Below are 20,597 nucleotides of genomic sequence, written 5' to 3'. Positions count from 1 at the left end.
TGTCTCAGTTCTGTTCCCATTATCTCCTGCTTCCACTTAAACGTTTTAGTTGCTGACTGTTTAAAATATAATTTAACTTTATAAGTAAAAATCTCCTAGCAACTCCTTAGAGTATTACAGATGAAGTTAAAATTCAGTGGTCACCAAGCCAACCACAAATGGTGTTCTTTGAAAGTGTGAGCACATTTTATGCTGTGAATCATGCACTTAAAAACAATAGGAAAATGAAAAGGAAAGTGTCTAAAATAAAATATGAATTCCTTGTAGTTCTATATTAAAGAAGCCTAGATCATATCAAATAAGGCTATGCTGATGTCTTAAAGTATCAACTGCCCATTTCTCTTGTTTTATTCCATGACATAGTGGTTTCTGGTTAATTCCAGGATGGTAACTAGAGTGATAGTCATATTGCATTCCATTTACAGAGAAAAATGCTGCTTACTCCCACCACTGGTAGGTACACTTTCCAGAAGTTTTATATTATTTTTGTTACAAGGTGATGTCTTTTCTCTTTTGAAGTCATGGTGGATCCAATCTCCTGTATAGGATAATTCTCATGATCACAAAGTATGGGGGAGGGGATCCAAACCAGGATGCACACGATATTTCAATGAAGCTTGGGTCTTTGAGGATGCAGACTCATTAGTGCACACATGTGGCAGTTGGGAAAGTGCCTGATTTCTGACATAGTAGAAAGAACACAACTGCAACTTGAAGGATGTTTAACTATAGGAATATTCTATCAGGATACACAACAACCAAGACAAAGCTGCAGTTTCCCTGGTTCCCTCACATCTGATTCCTGTACAACCAGGAGATGCAGTCATTGAGAAACAGCTACAGTTTCCTTGGCATCAGTCATATGAACATAACTGGTTGCAAGTAGGCTAAGAAATGTGCTTTTCACTACTCATTAAAAGAAGAACAGCTTACTGAATTACTTTACAAACAATTAAAATTATATTGTTTAAATTTTTAAAAAAAGGAATGAGATCTTTATTTTAGGCAAATATATGACTGGTTTTTGTTTTGATGGAAGAATTAAAAACAAAGTCTATCTTAGTAATTGTCCACAACTATCAAGAAGTGTACCTACAGGCTGGAGAGATGGCTTAGCTGTTAAGGCATTTGCCTGTGAAGACAAAGGACACAGGTTCAATTTCCCAGTACGCATGTAAGCCAGCTGCACAAGGCAGCACATGTGTCTGGAGTTCATTTACAGTCTTTCTCTCTTTCTCCCACGTTCTATCTCTCTCTCAAATAAAATAAAATAAAATAAAATAAAATAAAATAAAATAAAATAAAATAAAATAAAATATAACACAATACAACAAATGTACTTAGAACTCTTTTCTTAGATGGCACGTATCTGTTAACAACTATAGCTTTTACTAAGAGATCCCTGCCTGGTATATTATTGGAAGTTCATTCCTGTTAGTGAATGGTACTAGAAATCTATTCTATTCTTCTGGTATTTCCTGGGGATACCTGGGGATAATTTTGGTCAGTTTTTGCAATTTCATAAATATCATTTCCTAGGAACATAATAGCAACAAAAAGTACCTTTGCAAAGTATAAAATAAATTGAATAACTCATCCTATATTATTATGAATATATATCTCACAAGTACAAATATATGTTATATATATATTTATGTAACATACATATTATAATATATATCTTATAAAAATAACCTTGAAGAATACATACAAAATTAGTAATGCTTACTTTTTGTCTTGTGGGACTGAGAAAGGTGATTAAATTAAATTTCACCTTATCTGTAAACACATATAGATTTATAATTAAGCAAGATATTTTGAGGAGGTGGTTAGCATAAGGTATAAACTTACACATGGGAACTCAGAGACTCTAGAATCTTTTTGGTGAGAGGACCCATTCTTACTTAGTTTCCAGTTTTGTATTGGCAATTATTCATTATTCATAGTGCTTGGTTTTATGAAGACACATTTTTTCAAGTATAGTGAATACTTGATTTGAATACCACTTGAACCCTCTCTTGTTTCTCCCTTTCCCTTTCCACCCTCTTGCTAATCTTTATTCCTCCAGTCTCTATCATCTATCTATCTATCTATCTATCTATCTATCTATCTATCTATCTATCTATCATCAATCTATCTATCATCTATCTGAAATTTGGTATATAAAAATGAGAAAACATAAATGATCTAATGAAATTAAAAATTAAAGATGAAATAATAAAGGCTAATAAACATAGTAAAAATGTTCATCATCCTTAGCCATCAGGGGAATACAAATTAAAACTGCATTGAGATTTCCTGTCACCACAGTCAGAATGGGAATCATTAAGATAATAAATAACAATAAATATTGGTAACAATATGAGCACAAGGGTGAAGGAGATCAACACAGAAAACAATCAACTCCTACCAAACCAGATATCCAGAGACACAGAGGTTATCAAAACCACATCACCGAAGCAGATCTAAAATGAACCCAGCATGGCTCAGGGAAATTTGCAGAAGAGGGGGAGGAAAGAATTTCAGAGCTACATGTTGGGTCATGATACACAGAGACATTGCATCCTACCCATAACTGATGGCTAGCTCCACAATGCATGACCCATGTTCCCCAACTAGGAGGTTCCCTGCAGAGGGGGAAGACAGGGAGAAGGCTAATCATGATACCAACTTGATTGTATTCACTGAGTAGAAAACTAATAAAAATAAATTTTAAAAAATTGTGGTATATCCATACCATGGAATAATAGCTTGCAATTTGAAAGAATATGCAACTGATATATACATCACAACATATATGAATCTCCATGTAATTATTAATCAGAAATAATGCAACTCCAAATAATTGTCTGTTATAAATTTACCTTTTGATATCATTCTTGGAATCATAAACTTATATTAATAAAAAGCTGATGAATGGTTAAGAAAAAAAGAATATGAGAGATCCTGTAACACAGCTGGTGGGAGTATAAATTAGTCAAGCAAGCTCTGTGTCACCTTACTAGGTAGAGTAAATCTACAACAGTGTTAAGTCTTATTAATATTATGTGTTTTTCCTCACTTCCTGCATTTATTTTGACTGCTTTGACATTACCTAAAGTCACCCTGAAACCTTGAACCTATGTTTCTATTTTAATTTCTTTGCAATTACCAATACCTTCTCCTCTTTCCCACCCCAAATGACTAATACTTTCTTATCTTTTTTACATTCATTTCAAGAATAATTGCTTTAAATCTAAGTGGCTTTTCATTGAATAGGTCGCATATTTTCTCATGAACTCTTATGTCACTTTGTACATATAACTCTTGATAGTTATCATGTAGTATGCCATTGTGTTTACCTATCTGCTTACCTCTATGAGACCACAGGCAACTTGAGAGTGGTAACTATGACTTAGTAACCATTGTGCCCTGATACAGCTCCCAGTACAAGATAGACACATGATAAAAGAATGATTGCTGAATATATAGAACATTACCATCTGAACACAGGTTTAGTCTTTAAATAATCTCATTTTCACCTCACTGTTCACTATGTGTTTCAGTGTTGTTTCAAGTATCTTATAAATTTCCTTTAAAATTTATTTAACAAGAAAGTTAGTTCTCTCTTGGATTCTTTTTTAAATTTTTATTAATTAGAAATTTTGTTGTGTGGAAAACTCATTTGTTAGTCCCATTTCACTCCTCCTCTCTCCCATTCTACTAGGTGCCTCTTCACTGGGGTTACTGGTATTCAACATGAGGTTTTGGGCTATGAGTTATGAAGGCAGAGTCAGTCATTGTGGATTCTTTAATAAAATATTAAAAAAATTTTTGTTCATTTTTATGTAGTTATTTGAGAGTGACAGACAAAGAGAGAAAGAGGCAGATAGAGAGAGAGAGAATGGGTGCACCAGGGTCTCCAGCCACTGCAAACAAACTCCAGATGTGTGTGCCCCCTTGTGCATCTGGCTAATGTGGGTCCTGGGGAACTGCACCTTGAACTGGGGTCCTTAGGCTTCACAGGCAAGAGCTTAACCACTAAGCCATCTCTCCCACCCTAATAAAATATTTTTATTTACTTATTTGAGTGAGAAGCAGGGAGAGAATAAGAGGGCGAGCAAGAGAGATAGAGAGAGAGAATGTATGGGTGCTCCAGGGCCTTTTGCTATACACACTCTAAATACATGTGTCACTTTGAGCTTCTAGCTTTATATGGTACTGGGGAATTGAACCCGGATTTGCAGGCTTTGCAAGCAAGTGACTTTAGCCACTGAACCATATCCCCAGCCCCGCTCTTGGATTCTACTTTAACTTTTTAAAAATTTTTATTTTTCTGTTTATTAGAGAGGTGGAGTATGGGTGCCTCAGGGCATCTAGCTACTGCAAATGAACTCAAGATGTATGCACCACCATTTACATCTGGCTTACATGGTTTCTGGGGAATCAAATTTGGGTCCTTAGGCTTAATAGGCAAGCTCTTTAACTGCTAAGTCATGTCTCTAGCTGTCTCTTGAATTCTTAATTCTTCGTTTTTTTTTTTTTTTTTCCTAACAAGGCTATCTCATCCTATTTCTGTTTCTTGCCTTGATTATTTCTACTCATAGAGAAAAAAAATAATGCCCTAGTATACTGACTTTATTGGCTTAAATGAATGAATGAATAAATTATGCCTAAAGTGTAGATAGTTTAATATCTTTGTGGGAAGTGAAGAGAATGAACGTGTTGACTTTTCATGGTGTGAGGAAAAGAATAAATGGGTATGTAAATGGGATTAATTTTATGTATAATGAGTATTGATATGGATATTATTTTAGACTTTATTCCAATTAAGTATTTGGAAGTAAATGCTCTGTAATTGTATGAAAGTAATTAAATTTGAAACTCTAGTAGATCATAAAGAAATAGTTTCCTTATTATATGTAATTTGTCACTTATAATAAAAAAAATGACTGTTGGCCCCAGAGTGTTTAAAGCATGCTTGTTATTTGAGATATTAAAACAGAAGACTTTCTTTTCCAGGATACTGACTAGTGCTGGGAAAGAGCTGCAGGATAATTTTCTGAAGGCTCTGGCCATGAGAGAAGAAGACAATCGCAATGGAAAAGTGAGCGTGAGTACATTCATCCAAATGCAAACCCTGAAGACACAGTTCTTGTTGATAGTGGTACCTTTCACTTCTGTCCTAAAAAGTAATTTATGAAGGATAAAAAATGGCTATTATTTATACTAGAATAACATGTGTCAAGTTTCTTTTAATTCCTGTGTGTGTGTGTGTGTGTGTGTGTGTGTGTGTGTGTGTGTGTTGCCAAATAGTGGAAAGAATAACATTCTAAATGCTTGTTGGAGAAAACTTGCATGTATTTGTCAAAATAACTTTCATCTCCAGCTTTGTGTGGGTGTTAGGCTAAACAGTCCTGCTTCTTTCTAACCCAACAGCCTGTTACACTACCCCAAGTCCAAGCTTATCACCCACTGACCTACACACTTTGCCTTTTGTCAATCTGATTTTATGGTGCAGCTAAAATATTGTTTTGTGGTTAGTCATATAGTCTTCTGTTGAGAGATGAGATAGACTTGATGTGACAGAAAAATCTAATTTTGAATTATTCAAGGAAAATAGATTTTAGATATTAGAATGGGGCTGGAGAGATGGCTTAGCAGTTGAGTGCTTGCCTGTGAAGCCTAAGGACCCTGGTTCGAGGCTCAATTCCCCAGGACCCATGTTGGCCAGATGCACAAGGGGGTGCATGCATCTGGAGTTCATTTTCAGTGGCTGGAGGCCCTGGTGTGCCCATTCTCTCTCTCCCTCTCTATCTGCCTCTCTTTCTCTGTCTGTCACTCTCAAATAAATAAAGAAAAATGAAAAAAAATTAGAATGCATGCTGATCAAATAGGCACGATTGCCTATATTATTTGGAATAAATACTTATTTTTAGGCTTTTAAGTGTATTTGTCACAATAGTTTTTCTAAGTGTGTAAGTAGATGATGGGAAAATGACTCAGTGTTTAAAGACACTTACTTACAAAGCTTATCAGTCCTGGTTCTATTCTCCACAAACCTGGAGTTTGTGTCAGCAAGATGCCTTGGAATGACCATGCTCTCTCTCTTAAATAAATAAATAATTAAAAAAAAAACCTATAAGGATTTTAAGTTAAAACTAAAACAGTAAAGATTCATGCTGAAATGGTAAGGACTAACTTATAGAAAATAACCAGAAATAGTATGATGAAATATTTGGAGTCAAAGAAAAAAACTATATTAATGTTTTTCACCAAAAAAGAGTTGAAATTTTTCTTTTTAAAATTTTTATTTATTTGAGAGAGAGAGAGAGAGAGAGAGAGAGAGAGGGAGAGGGAGAGAGAGAGAGAGAATGGGTGTGCCAGGGCCTCTAGCCACTGAAAATGAACTCCATACACATGCATGTGCCACCTTGTGCATCTGGCTTACATGCATCCTGGGAAATCAAACGTAGGTCCTTTGGCTTTGCAGACAAGTCTTAATTGCTAAGCAATCCCTTCAGCTGAAGAGTTGGAATTTTTCTATCAAATCCATTAAAAATTTCACATGCAGACAAAATCATCAGTGTACTTCATAAAGAGAGGAGAGAAATATATTATGATTAAATAACTGAATATGATTAATGTAGACTTGAAATAGAGGAGACAGTCTTAGAAGAAATGGGCTGAGATAGATTCTAAAGGGGTTAGTTTGGGTATAAGGGCAGAAACTAATAGTCAGAACAAAAAAGTTTTGGACTTATATGACTCTCAATAGAAGGAGCAGACAGAAAGGTAGATAAAAGACAAAAAAACTATGCTGTCACAGAAATCCATGTTATGGGCCTTTAAGGAGAGCAGATGAATTTCAATGGTAAGTGTAATAAAGACTGAAATAGCAATCTGTGAGTTTATTTCCATATGGTTGGCTAAAAAATTTGTCAAGATCAAATGCCACCCATAGTCAGGATTGAAACATTATTTCCTAAGATTTAAAAATGATGGTTCATGGTAAAGCAACTAAACGAGCAAACACAATTCCAACAATCTAAAGCCCACAATTTTTAATCATAATAGTTTGCTTTCTGCCATTTTATTTTATTATCTTGCCTTTCTTTTGGTGTCTCCTTTGACAATACACCATTCATCCATGTGCTAATATCATAGCATGTTAGTAATAACAAAATCATTACCTTCTGCCCATAATGTTGAGTGAACTACCATGTTTTCTTAAGTATAAGTAGAATCAATTCATGTATCTGCATCTAAACCATCATTCAGTACATCTATCTTATATATAATTCTCAATCTTGGTATGGTTCTTATCCTACTGGGATACTGGATCACTGCAGAGTGTCTTAGATATGGTAGAGAGAATGTAAGATGAAATGAAAGACTAGTAAGTAATCGCTGCTTTGAATAGATAGTATGACAAACACGAGAGAGTGATTAGCTACTTTCCTACCACACATAGGAAAATCGCTTTAAGGATGTTATCTGTTGCAATTTGAATGGAATGAAGAACGAAGAATACAATGTGTAGAAAGAGACGTCAATAAATAAAAGTTTGGGGTTGAGGGGCACATATCTCAAGATATAGCAGAAATTTATTTTCATGCTTCTGTATGCTAGAAGTCTCACACCCCCCCCCCCTTGTCAGTAGAGCCATCTTCTCTGGGTACCTAGCAGAGCCATTCCACCATTTCTCTTAAATTCTGGTGCTGCTGGTGATCCTGATACTCTTCTTTTTTTTTTTAAATTTAATTTATTAGTTTTCTTTTCATCAAATACAGGCAGTTTGGTACCACTGTTTAGGCTCATCTATGATCTACCCCCTCCCTTTGGACCCTCCTTGTTGATGTAAATGGGTCGTGCATTGTGGAGTTAGCCCCCAGTTATTGGTATGATAAATGTCTCTGCAAATCATGACCCAACATGTGACTCTGACGTTCTTTCCACCCCCTCTTCCGCAAAATTTCCCTGAGCCATGTTGGGTTCACATGCATGCCTCTAATCCCAGCACTCAGGAGGCAGAGGTAGGAGGATCACCGTGAGTGCAAGACCACCCTGAGAATACATAGTAAGTTCCAAGTCTGTCTGTGCTAGAGTGAGACCCTACCTCAATAAAACAAAACAAACAAACAAAAAGAACCACTTTTGCCTAAAAAATGTCTTTGCTTATCATGGCTAGGGCTCTTATGTCAATGCATGTGGGTAAATAGCTCATTGGACTTGGTAGAAAAAAAAAGAAAGAAAATCATACAGTAATGAAAATAGGAAGAAGTACGTGTTTTGAGGAGTTTTGCATGGAAAAGGGGTGTGGAGACTTGGAGTCACTGGTTTGGGGTTTGAGGTTGAAAAGTTTCATTTTTACTGGAATATGCTAATTAATATTAACAATGAGTTTCATTGTGACATTTTCCTACATGTACACAATGTATTTCTATCACAACCCTCTTCTTCATCAACCTCTCCTATTTGCCAGTCACATCCAGTGATCAGTGCCATCTTTCTCCTATCCCATGTTTTATATTACTAGGATGATTGAGTAAAGAGAGAAGTGCTGATGGCATACTGAGCCAAGGATATGAAAGACCTTAAAAGGACTTTTCTTGAGAATATGAAATCCATAACAAAGGTGTTCCTATCACTAGCACAGAAACTACTTTTCTATGTGATGGAAAATATGTGCACATTTACTCAGCCAAGTGGTATACTTGAGTGTGGGAGAGTTTTTATTGGCACTTGTTTCTAATGGCCTTTAATAAAACTTTTGCATTTTTCTCTAGGGATAGTCCTGAATCTTTTATTACTGGGTATGCTAAATATATATAATTTAATGTGAACTGGGTAGTCACTGGTTTGAAAACCATAATCTTGTCAAACATAGCTTATTGACTCTCACACAAATTTATGGTTATCAATTTTGGCCTTTTAATTTGTCAAATTATATTTAGTAGGACATATACAATTTTATTAAGGAAGTAATTTAAAGCTTATTTCTCAATTTCTTTATCTTGTCTTAGTACGTATTCCAAATGGGTTTATAGAATATTGTTTACAATATAATGTTTTAGGTATATATAAGTATTCGGATCATAACTTTATTGGACTAAGCCTTTACTAGATGGATATATGCCCTGAAGATGGTCAATATTCTTGAGTTTAGAAAAATGGTCAATGTGGTCACACATTCATGTGAAGAACACGCTGGTAGCAGTTTGTAAGAAGTATGTGTTTGTGGGGATAAATGATCCATCTATGAATCAAGCTGAGGTCACCTGAGGTGCACTGTAACCATTCAGATAATTGAAAATGGAAGGGTAGGATATGGAAATGATAAAAATATCAGAAAAAAAGTAAATTTAATAACTTAAGAGATAAAAATCTGCAAATCTTATACTGTGAGATTATTTGTTTTGGGGCTGGGGATTGAACCCAGAAACCCACACATGCTTAGCCTGTGCTTCCTCACTGAGCTCCAACCCCTACCCCATAGGGTTTATTTTGAAGTAGGAGATAGAGGAAGTTATGTGGAAGACTATTTACATGATACTACTTAGGATATTCAGTGCAGAGGAACAGTTGTTGGGAAGGGTGTGGTCTTGATGTCAGCAGATATAAAGGACAGGTTACCACTCACTGGTTAAGTAAACATAGAAGTTGGGGACTGGAGGGATGGCTTAGCAGTTAAGGCATTTGCTTGCAAAGCCAAAGGACCCACATTAGCCAGATACATAAGGGGGCATGCACATCTGGAGTTCATTTGCAGTGGTCGGAGGCCCTGGCATGCCCATTTGTTTTCTCTCTCTTTTTTTCTCTCTCTCTCCCTCTCTGTCAAATGAATAAATAAAAATAAAGGAAACATAGAAGTTGGAACCAGACCATTATGAGACCCAGAATCCATACTTAGTTTCCTGAACACTATAGAACACAACATGTTCTCTTATTCAGAAAAACTCATCAGAGATGTAGTTCCTGATGCTTTCCTAAGCTATGGTTTTCTTCTCAGTAATGTGGGGTTTAAAATATTACTGTTATTTTAATAGTGTTTAAGTTTTGAAAAGAAAATATATTATTTATTTATTTATTTATTTATTTATTTTGAGAGATACTCTGAGAGAGAAAGAGAGAGACACAGAGAGAGAATGGGTACACTACCATGTTCATCTTGCTCTACATGGGTACTGGAGAATTGAACCTGGTTCCTTTGGCTATGCCAACAAGTGCCTTAATGACTGAGCCATATTTTCAGACCTGAAAAGAAAATATGGATCAAACACCTGGCATACTGCATGATACATGAGAATATTTAGTAAGTGATATGAAGTAAATTTATAACTACTAAAGTTGGAAGTATGGATAAAATAGATACAGACAACTTTGGAACACTTGTTAGTACTATTTAATAGGTAAATTAAGTAAGTTTGAATTTCTCTTTAGAAAGATCATTTCAAGGGTTCTGTGATGATCATGTGGTTTAATAGATATTCTTAGGGTTTTAATAGGTTTTAGTCATTGGCAAGAAATGTAATCAGAATATTAGTAATACATATTATAGAATATTTTGGATATTGTAGGAAATAACTGTCACTTTTATTAAGGTTCTACCCTCTGAAAACAGCTTTTCTATTTGAAGCAAACAGAGGTAACTAAGACCCAAACTTTCCCTACAGGATTCCTATAATGGGTACATGTGTCTGTTTTAAGAAGCTAAGTAGGAGTTTTGTTTTTCAGATGGTAGGAAACTGAGAATTCTTAACTAATCAGAGAGTCATGAGAATTATAGTGAAATTTCACATGCTGTTCCTGGTGGGTCTTGTTGACACTTATTTTCCCACTGAATGTTTAACATGAAAACAGCTATGTGGCTGGCTAGTTTTGGCTTTGAAATATGTACTATTGTAGCTGGTATAAAAATACTGCTTACAACTATGCCTTCAGAATCATTCAAAGAAGCCACTGTTCCTGGATCAGGAAAATCTATGAATCAGGAACTTTCTAACATACTGAAATCTGGTGCTGAAATCTGGGAAATATAAGACTACGTTGTATATGACCAATAACATTGTGCTGACATGATCTTTTCCCTCTTTTGCTGTTTTACAATTTCCAGAAAAAAATGAAGGTATTATGTATATGTTTATTTCTTTTTTAATAGAATCCATGCTAGTCCACTAATAATTTTTTGTGTAAATTATATGAATCATGAAGTATTACTGTCATTATAAACAAGTTACATTAATGTTAAAAAATGTTATCAATGTCTCCATTTCACTAGAAATGTATATGACTAGATGATTAAATTATCTTTATTTATTCTCTGGAAAAAAAAATAAAAGACCAGGGACATAGAAAACAAAGGTAATAGCAATATGTCTTGTTAAACTTTTTATATTGCCTGATTTTCCCTACCTACAATGTAGAGATAATTTTTATAGTACTGAGATAGTTCTAGAATAAAATTGCATTTAGAAAGCATTTAGTAGACACATGAGGAATTGTAAATAGCAGCTACTGATTAGGTTGGATTTTCTAGAAGCAAAGCCTAGGTAGGATATATATTCCATGAAAATGATTTGTTGATGAATTTCTCTCATGTGAACCTTGTGAGGACAAGTGAAAGCATGATGGAAACAATAATAGTTAACAATAATAATAAAGCACAAATTGTGTGTTATTGAGTTTTTATCATTGTGTCAATACCTGAAACAAAGTTTTGTTTTTAAATAAAGAATTATCTGTCTCCCAGCTTCTGAGGTCTCAGTCCATGGTTGGCTGGCTCCTTCCTTTCTGGTGTTATGGAGAAGCAGAGTGTGGTGGGAGATGAGCACAGTGGATCAGAGCTGCTCGCTTCATGGATGCCGGAAGGCAGAGAAAACATAAGAAGCAGCAGGGTGCATTTCTAGGGCACATACCCACAATGACCTACTTTGACAAGTATACCCATCTTATAGTTTTCACCACCTCCCGATAATGCAATCATAATAATAACTCATGAAAAACATACTCAATTAATAAAACTAGGTCTCTTGGGACACAATTTCTTCCCCAAAGTTCATCAGTTGGCAACCAAGCTCCCCAAATATAAACCTTCATTCATATTTAAATTAAAACCATAGCAAACTATCAATGAATGCATTAAGAATCTAGTTTAAAAAGCTAGAAGAAGGGGAAAAAAAAGCTGGAAGAAAAGTAAACAAAGGAGACCTAAAGAAATTAGGGGAATGGATACCTATAGATTAGCTGAGAAATTGGAAATAAAAACAACCAAATAATTAGTGGACAGACAATCTTAAAAGCTGGTTTCACCTGGGCATAGTGGTGCACACCATTAATCCACACAGGACACAGCACACAGGAGGCAGAGGAAGGAGGATAGCTGTGAGTTTGAGGCCATACTGGGACTACAGAGTGAGTTCCAAGTCAGCCTGGGCTAGAGTGTGGCCCTACCTTGAAAATAAAAGTTGATTCCTTAAAAGTTTAATGACATTTATTTCTAAAAATCTAGCAAAATAAAACAAGGAAACTTTGAAATTCACACATTAGTTGATTATCTTATCATGTTTAATCTCACTAGACAAGAGAAATATCAAATTCTTAGAGATTTTTGATAACAAAATTAGAAATAAGTGAGACCTGCTTATAAGTTGAAAGCATCCAAAGAAGTTTTAGTGAATGTAGGACTTACTTAATAAACATAGAAGTGCATGATTAGCCATGAAAAATGTATGCATAGATCACCGGTTTACATAGCCACAGGTAAAATCCAGAGATTCTGGAGGACCCAGGAAGAAATAGTTGTACTTGTTGTCCAGTTACCTTACTCAAAGGCAAAATTCAAAGATAGTTATCAGTCTGTGCATTTATACAATTGAAACCAAGATTATAGTTTTCTTTTTCTTCCCTCTCTTTTTGGTGCATTCATTTTTGCCTCTGTTCCTTGACTTATCTATAAAAAATACTTATATTACTATTTTTCTTCAACAATAAGTCCATTAAAGTAAAAAGAAATAAGCAAAAATAACAGAAAAAAACCATAAAATTTGAACATGAATGTGCCAAAACCTCTTACTTAGAATTATGTGGTTACTGATATTATAATAAAAAAACTAACCCTTATATCTTGATACTTGATGGGAGTAAGTTTTGCCATTGTATGGAAACAGTAATATATAATGTTATTATATACCATTATTATCCAAATCTAAAATGTAACAAAATATATTAGCTTTAATATAGTAACAAATACCACAGGATAGAAATCAGTTCAAAAACAGCAAAAGAAATCAATTTGACCAGATACACATCTTTCACAGTTAGTTCCATACTATAGGGATGAACCTCCAAACTAGATGCAGTTTATGGGAGGAAGGGTTTTATTTTAAGCTAACAGATCCAGGAAAAGTTTCACTATACTGAAAGAAGCTGGTTTCTTTTACCTTAACTCACAGAGAGCAAAACCCTCACTAGCAGTAGAAGCAAGTACACTGTGGGAGCCCTAGGCAGAGCTCAAACACTCTGTATCCCTTAGGCTGGAATTTAGATTTGCCCCCAGTAACACTTGTGGGCTGAACCCCAGGATCTGCTCACAATGACACTTCTACTAGCCAAGAAGCTGGAAATCCAAGTTATATGCTTTAATAACACATCTGACTCTACTGGGGGACATAAATTTAAATTACCACATTTCACCCTGACCCTTAATTAGACTTATAACCATCTCACATTATAACTTTTATTCAATCTAACTTTAAGGGTCTCATAGCCTTTACCAATTTAAGATAGTTCCAAAGTACTAAGTCTAACCTGAGATTTTAGATTGTCTCTTACCTGTGAGTCCTATAAAATCAAAACAAGTTAGATACTTTCAACATACAATGGCACAGAGTGAACATATCCATTGCTATAAAGCATAGCAAGGGAAGAGTGGACCAATGTAAAATCAATAACCATTAGGCAAACATCACAATCTGTAGTCCAAGTTTGACATCTATAACCAGTGATGAATCTCTGAATTTTCCAATTTTGCCCCTCTATCTGGGCTGAGTGGCCAGGGAAGACGTTCATCCTGGACAAACAGTGCTTCCTCATAGTCCTTGCATAATCCTTGTGTATATAAAACATCTTCATCCAAGAATGAAAATAAATCATGATTTTGAAGAGCAGGTTCCTTCCTTTCAGTCATCTTCATTTAAAAGAGTTTCATTTCTACCATTTAGTCTTTTCTTAAGCCTCTTTTTCATTGTTTTAATATAAAGTAGTTCAGTCATCTTTTTTTTTTATGACTGCTATTGTATTTAACAGTAGTAGCTTCAATAACCCAAAACCAGTCTCTGTGTCTGTAATATTTTCTATTTTATATCTTAAATCACTCGGTTCTATATCTTTTGCCAGGCATGTCAGCCCATTACACATTTAATCTTGCTCAGACTCTCTGGGTATAGGCAGTAGAATGCAGGCAGCCCTAATGTCAGTAGCCCACTTCTAACAAAATTCACTTTCACTTTGAAAATTTATAAACAAGGCCTCCAAATATAATTCTCACTCTACTTAGAATTTTAAACTCTCAGCAGAATAGTCTGTAAAACCTGGCTTACTATACTGGAAAGCATATTTATTTGCATGTTCCAAGTGCATGTCCAGTCCTCCAGAAAAAAAGTTCCAAAAGATCAGAATCTACAACACCTCACTTTTGGTACCAATTTCTGTCAAAGTCATTTCCATGCTGCTGAGATGGACCGCCAAACCAGACACAGTTTACAGGAAGAAGGGATTTATTTCAGGCTTACAGATGCAGGGGAAGTTTTATTATGGTAAAGTAGGCTGGTTTGGTTTACCGAACACCAGCACCTCAATCAAGCACACTGGAAGTCCCAGGCAGAGCTCAAACACTCTGCATATCTTAGGCTGGAATTTAGATCCACCCCCAGTAATGCCTTAGGGCTGGACATGATGATCTGTTCCCAGTGGCACCTCTTCTAATCAAATGGCTAGATATCCAAATTATAAGCTTTAATAAAATATTTGAGTCTTTTGGGGAACATAAATTTAAAGTACTAAAACATCTAAGATCTTGATAGATTAAACAAATTATAAAATTTGTGAAACATAAAGTAGAGGAATAAAGAGATACTATGTTCATAGTAATAATAAACTATGAATCACAAATCTATGGGCTAAATGCAATTTCATTGAGATTAGTAACCTAATGCTGCAATACATAGGGAAGAATTCAGAATCAACTTTGTTATATTAAGACAGCTTAAAAGCCATAATTGTCAGGGAGCTGGGCAGATCATTGGTAAAGCACTTGCTATGTGATCATGTCAACATGATTTCAAATCCCCAGCCCATTCATAAATGCTAGAGATGTCTGTTATACTAGTATCAGGGCTTTAGAGACAGGAGAATTCCCAGAACGGGCTTACTAGATTATCTTATAAAATTGGTAAGCTCTGGCTTCAGTAAGAGGCTATATCTCAAAATAAGGTACAGAGTGATAGTGGAAAATTCCTGAGATTGACTTCTATCTTCCAAATACATTTGCATTCACATCTCTGTACATATACACACGCATACACATATATATGTGCACCTACATATACACATGGATATGTATCATACATACACAAACATGCATGTATAACACACACACGTGACAAAATATTGATTTATGATTTCAGCTGTAACTAGCAAGTGCTGTAAGCTCACCAAATGACCAGACATTTGTCATAAGTGCTCTATATTATTTAATTCTTTATATTTACTAACCTGGAAAATAGGTGTTATTCTTATGCTCCCTCTGTAGATGAAGCCTCTAAGATAATAAGGATGTTGACTATTTATGTCAGGTTTATATGTCATTAATAAATGAGCTAAATTCAAATTCATGAAGTTTGGTTTCAGAGTCTAAGTATTTTTTAATTAATTAATTAATTTATTTTTTAGTTATTTTTATTTGAGAGCGAGAGACACAGAGAGAAAGACAGATAGAGGGAGAGAGAGAGAATGGGCGCGCCAGGGCTCCCAGCCTCTGCAAACGAACTCCAGACGTGTGCGCCCCCTTGTGCATCTGGCTAACGTGGGACCTGGGGAACCGAGCCTTGAACCGGGGTCCTTAGGCTTCACAGGCAAGCGCTTAACCACTAAGCCATCTCTCCAGCCCTTAATTTATTTTTTAATTTGTTTGAGAGATAGTGATACAGAAACAGGGAGGGAGAAAGAATGAGTATGCCAAGGCCTCCAGCCATTGCAATTGAACTCCAGATCTGTGTCCTTTGGCTTCGCAGGCAAACACCTTAACCACTAAGCAGCCTCTCCAGTACCATAGTCCAGTTTTTAATCAGTGTGTACGTCTGTAAAATTGCCCTTCAGAAAACAAAAATTGCTATGATTCCATACTATTTATGAAAGTAGTGTTAGGAGTTGGAAGAGTAGTAAACAGGTAAAAATGATGATAATAATATGCAATTAGTGGTAGATATATCAGTATCTAATATTACATACTAGTCTTTGTTATAAGTACTTTGTTAGTTCAATTCATTCTGATTTATATCATCAATTAAGTAAACATTAGACAGAAAGAGTTTAAATAATTTTCCCAATGTTAGTAGTAAAAACCCAAGCAATCTGGGTACAAAATATGGACCCTTAACCATCCAATGAGTACATATTCAGATTTTAAGAGGTTATTGATTCAGGGACAAGGGAATCAAATTAGTCATAGAATACAAAAATTATAGTCAAATGTATTGGTTATCAGAGAAATACCAACTAAAATGAATTTTAGTTCAAACCCACAAGATCACCAAAAAGTATTCTGTCAACAGATAGTAGTAAAACAAATGTTTGAGACCCATATTCACACTCTCCTTCCTGACAATGGTAATTGGCAATTGTCCTGAGCAATCCTCCTGGTGATCAACCAATCAATTTTATTGAGTCTCCCAAAGAATCAACCTTCAGCTACATTTATTTTTGTCTGGGGATTCTGTGTTGTTTATTTTAATGATATCTTTATTCATCACTCTTTCCTTCTGCTTGCTGTGAATTTGATTTGTTCTTTTTTCTCATTTGTGAGGGCTTATGTCATTGATTTGCTATCTTTCTGCTGAAACAGTTATTCCAGTACTACAAATTCCTCTGAGCACTGCTTTTGCTCCATCAGCTCTTTGGCTAGATCATGTTTTCATTTCCATGTAGTTCAAATTACTCTCTCAGTTTCCATGATGATTTCTTTCTTAACACATGCATTGTCTAAATGTTACTCAGTTTCTAAATATTTGGGAATTTCCCACTTCTAGGATTCCCTACCTTCTCTGAGATTATTGTGTCTCTTGCTTTTGGTTATTCATCCCTATTTTCCCTGTAGTGCTGTGATGTTATACGTGCTTGGACTGTGCTGGGCAGACATGTCCATGAACATTTTTTTTTAAATATTTTTTGTTCATTTTTATTTATTTATTTGAGAGTGACAGAGAGAGAGGGAGAGACACAGATAGAGAGAGAATGAGTGCGCCAGGGCTTCCAGCCACTGCAAATGAACTCCAGATGCATGCGCCCCCTTGTGCATCTGGCTAAAGTGGGTCCTGGGGAATCGAGCCTCGAACCAGGGTCCTTAGGCTTCGCAGGCAAGCACTTAACCGTTAAGCCATCTCTCCAGCCCTCCATGAACATTTTTGCTCACCCTCCCTAATGTGTATATTGTGTTAGAAGTGTGAGTAGCTTTGCTTTATAGCATCATTTTTACAAGTTACTTATTTGATATTTTTTAAAAAATCTCAGTATTGTGCTCTTATTTGAAAAATATATTACTTATATTGTTTCTTTTCAAATTTTCTGCTGTTCTCTGAATTATTTCTTTTCCAAGGTAAATTGTCCTTTTTGAGCATGTTTCTTACTGTAACCTTGCAGTATTTTCTCAACTATGAAGTGATCCTTGTTTCTTCACTTATATTTAAGAAAAAGGTAAACTAAAGGCTGGTAATGGATACTGTGTACCTAGTTTGTGTAAACTAGTTAGTTGTGACTTATAGGTTTTGCATTCTCTATGGCTGGTTAGAGAGTTTGGCTATAAGCAGAAAGACCCTCTTAGATGTTGCAGTAAGACCTGAGATATCTGTTCTCAGTCTCTTGAGGGACTCTATTCAGTTTTGTTGTTTGAGTATGAAATGGCTTATATAGGCTCATGTTTGAAGACTTGTTCCTTAGCTGGGGGCACATGTTCACGTGGAGCCTAGTTGTAGTGTGTCACTGGAAGTAAGATGGGAGGTTTTCTTTTTTTTTTTGAGGTTTTATTATTATGAGATTGAGAGAGAGAGAGAGGGAGAGGGAGAGAGAGAGAGAATGGGTGCACCAGGGCCTCCAGCCACTACAGACGAACTCTAGACATGTGCACCCCCTTGTGCATCTGGCTAACATGAGAACTGGGGAATGGAAACTGGGTCCTTTGGCTTTGCAGGCAAACAACTGCTAAGCCATCCCTGAGACTGGAGGTTTTATTAGCCCTGCCCTACTTTCTTTCCTCTCTCTTCTTCCTGACTGCAGATACAATGTGACCAGTAGCCTCACACTGCTGCTGCGATGTCTTTCCTCCCATGATGAGCTGCCACTCCTCAAGTTATAAACTGCAATAAATTCTTCCTCCTGCAAGTTGTTTCTTACCAGGCACTTGGTGCCAGCAATGATAAAAGCAACATAGAAGCTTTTGGTAATTATTCTTATGAGGGTTGAGCATACTTTTGTTTGGCCTTCTTGTCTTAGTCCCACTATATATGAACTGCTTTCCAAGTAAGTGGATTCTTCAATCATATACTTCAGGGCTATGCTTATAAGTTTGGTTTTCTTCTTGGGTGTAACACCTTCTGTCCTCCCTTCCCTCACCATCTCTCCTTTATAGCCTTGATGAAGTAAACTCAGCTATTCCTGCCTCTCTTTCATTAGTAATGTCAAAATTCCCGCATGTATGTGTTGCTTTCTAACATATGTTACTTGTACTTGACAGTATTGACAGCAACAAGATGATTGGCTTATTCCCAGCCCTCCATATCTTACTGACCAAGGGTAAATGTCATAGAATAAAATGGTATGCCAATTACTTGAGAAAGCATATTCTGGAGCAAATGTAAAATTTATCAAGTTTCTCTTGTCTTGGGAGTTTGTATGGACTTAAAAGATCAACGTGTCTTTAGAGGGCTGCAGCATACCACCTTGACATCTGTAATCAGGTATTAAATATTTATTAACTTTTCCAGTAAGGGAAATTGTGCACATTTTTTCTTGTACACTTTTTGAAATTGTAAAGTTCTCCAGATTCCTTGAAAAATATTTGGGGAGGAGGAGCATCCAGTTCCAAAATACATTCTCCTTTGAAGCAAGTGGAGTTGGCCTGGAACTAAAAGCATTCTACATCTGACCCCTGGCAAGGCCTCCCTTCCAGCTTTAAATCTTCGTGGAACTCTCTTGAATGAATAGGAACTGAGAAAAAGAAAGAATTAATTTTCTGTTATTATCTTTTTTGTAGGAAGAGAAGAGGATAGAGAGAGATTATGGAAGGAAGGAGAGAAAGAAGTAGAAGAAAAGAGCAGTGGAAAGAGGGAATGATACATGCTTGGTGTCACTTTCCTCCCAAGACCTTGCATCTCCATTTCTGAATGGAGAGAGCAGGCTTTATCCTGTTCCCTCTCTTCCTAATTATGGGAAGGTCTTTGCCTTTTCTCTGACAGGCAGCCATGCAACATCCTCCTAAATAGTTGTCATGTTTTCAGTGATATGATCCTCCTTTCTTTGTATGGTGCCCCTTCCATGTCAGTAACTCCTAATAACTAGACTCTATGGGGCAAATTTTGCCATATTTTAGTTATGATCTTTTGGATCCCTGCTAAGATGTTCAAAAAATAGTTTTTCCTTGAAAAAAAAAAAACCTTCTTTCTTGGTCATTTTAGGTTGAAAGTTAGAATTATTTCAGTCACTGTATAAGCCTTTGATCTTCTGGGTAACTTTTTGTTAGTCTTTAATACTCAGAATCCTTTTACCAACCCCTTTTTGAAATAGAAATGAAGTGTAACATCACAAAAAGTATACAGTCATATGTATACACAACTATATTCACTGAATAAAACAGCCATTTTATCATTACACAAAATAAGAAAAAAAGTTACTGACACCTAAAGAAACCACATGTATGTATACTCAATTTAGTCACAACTTTCCCACTCCCAAAAATCATGGTTACTTTTTTCTAAAACCTTTTCACTTCTGCCATTTTAAAACATTATAGCTATACAACTGTTTTTCTGACTTCTTTAACTGAATATTTATGTGTGGGAGTCATGATGTATAGATATGTCATTAAATTTCTTTGGTTCTATGTTGTGTGATAACACAGAATAGAATAATGAAACTACTTAGAATAACCCAGTGTGCTTTTGCCTTTTGACTATATTTTTCATTCTGTTTAAAGCATCTTTTCTATTTAAAGGTTACAATTATATATGCCTCTTATACTTCCCAAATTTTACTTTTTAACATGTCAATGGATGTTTACTTGATATTTCTGTTTTTTTTAATGTGGTGTGAAGCAGAAATCATAGTAAAAATTTTTCTTAAAGCTATGA

General features: G+C 35.6%; 1 protein-coding gene across 2 annotated transcripts in view; it reads left to right on the top strand.

Annotated features, from left to right (window-relative positions):
- The window catches only part of Cfap299 (cilia and flagella associated protein 299), a 550,827-nt gene that overhangs the window by 199,552 nt on the left and 330,678 nt on the right, over nucleotides 1–20,597 (top strand). The window contains exon 3 of one of the 2 annotated variants that reach the window (XM_045144386.1): nucleotides 5,002–5,086. In XM_045144386.1, the coding sequence (XP_045000321.1) occupies nucleotides 5,002–5,086 (85 nt within the window). Of the gene's footprint in view, nucleotides 1–5,001; nucleotides 5,093–20,597 lie in introns of both variants that reach the window. The other variant, XM_004653380.2, reaches the window with a different exon arrangement.

The sequence above is a fragment of the Jaculus jaculus genome, chromosome 2 (genome assembly GCF_020740685.1).
Source record: "Jaculus jaculus isolate mJacJac1 chromosome 2, mJacJac1.mat.Y.cur, whole genome shotgun sequence".
NCBI lineage: Eukaryota > Metazoa > Chordata > Mammalia > Rodentia > Dipodidae > Jaculus > Jaculus jaculus.
Note: the sequence above shows the minus strand (reverse complement) of the source record. Positions and strands in the feature narration are given on the sequence as shown.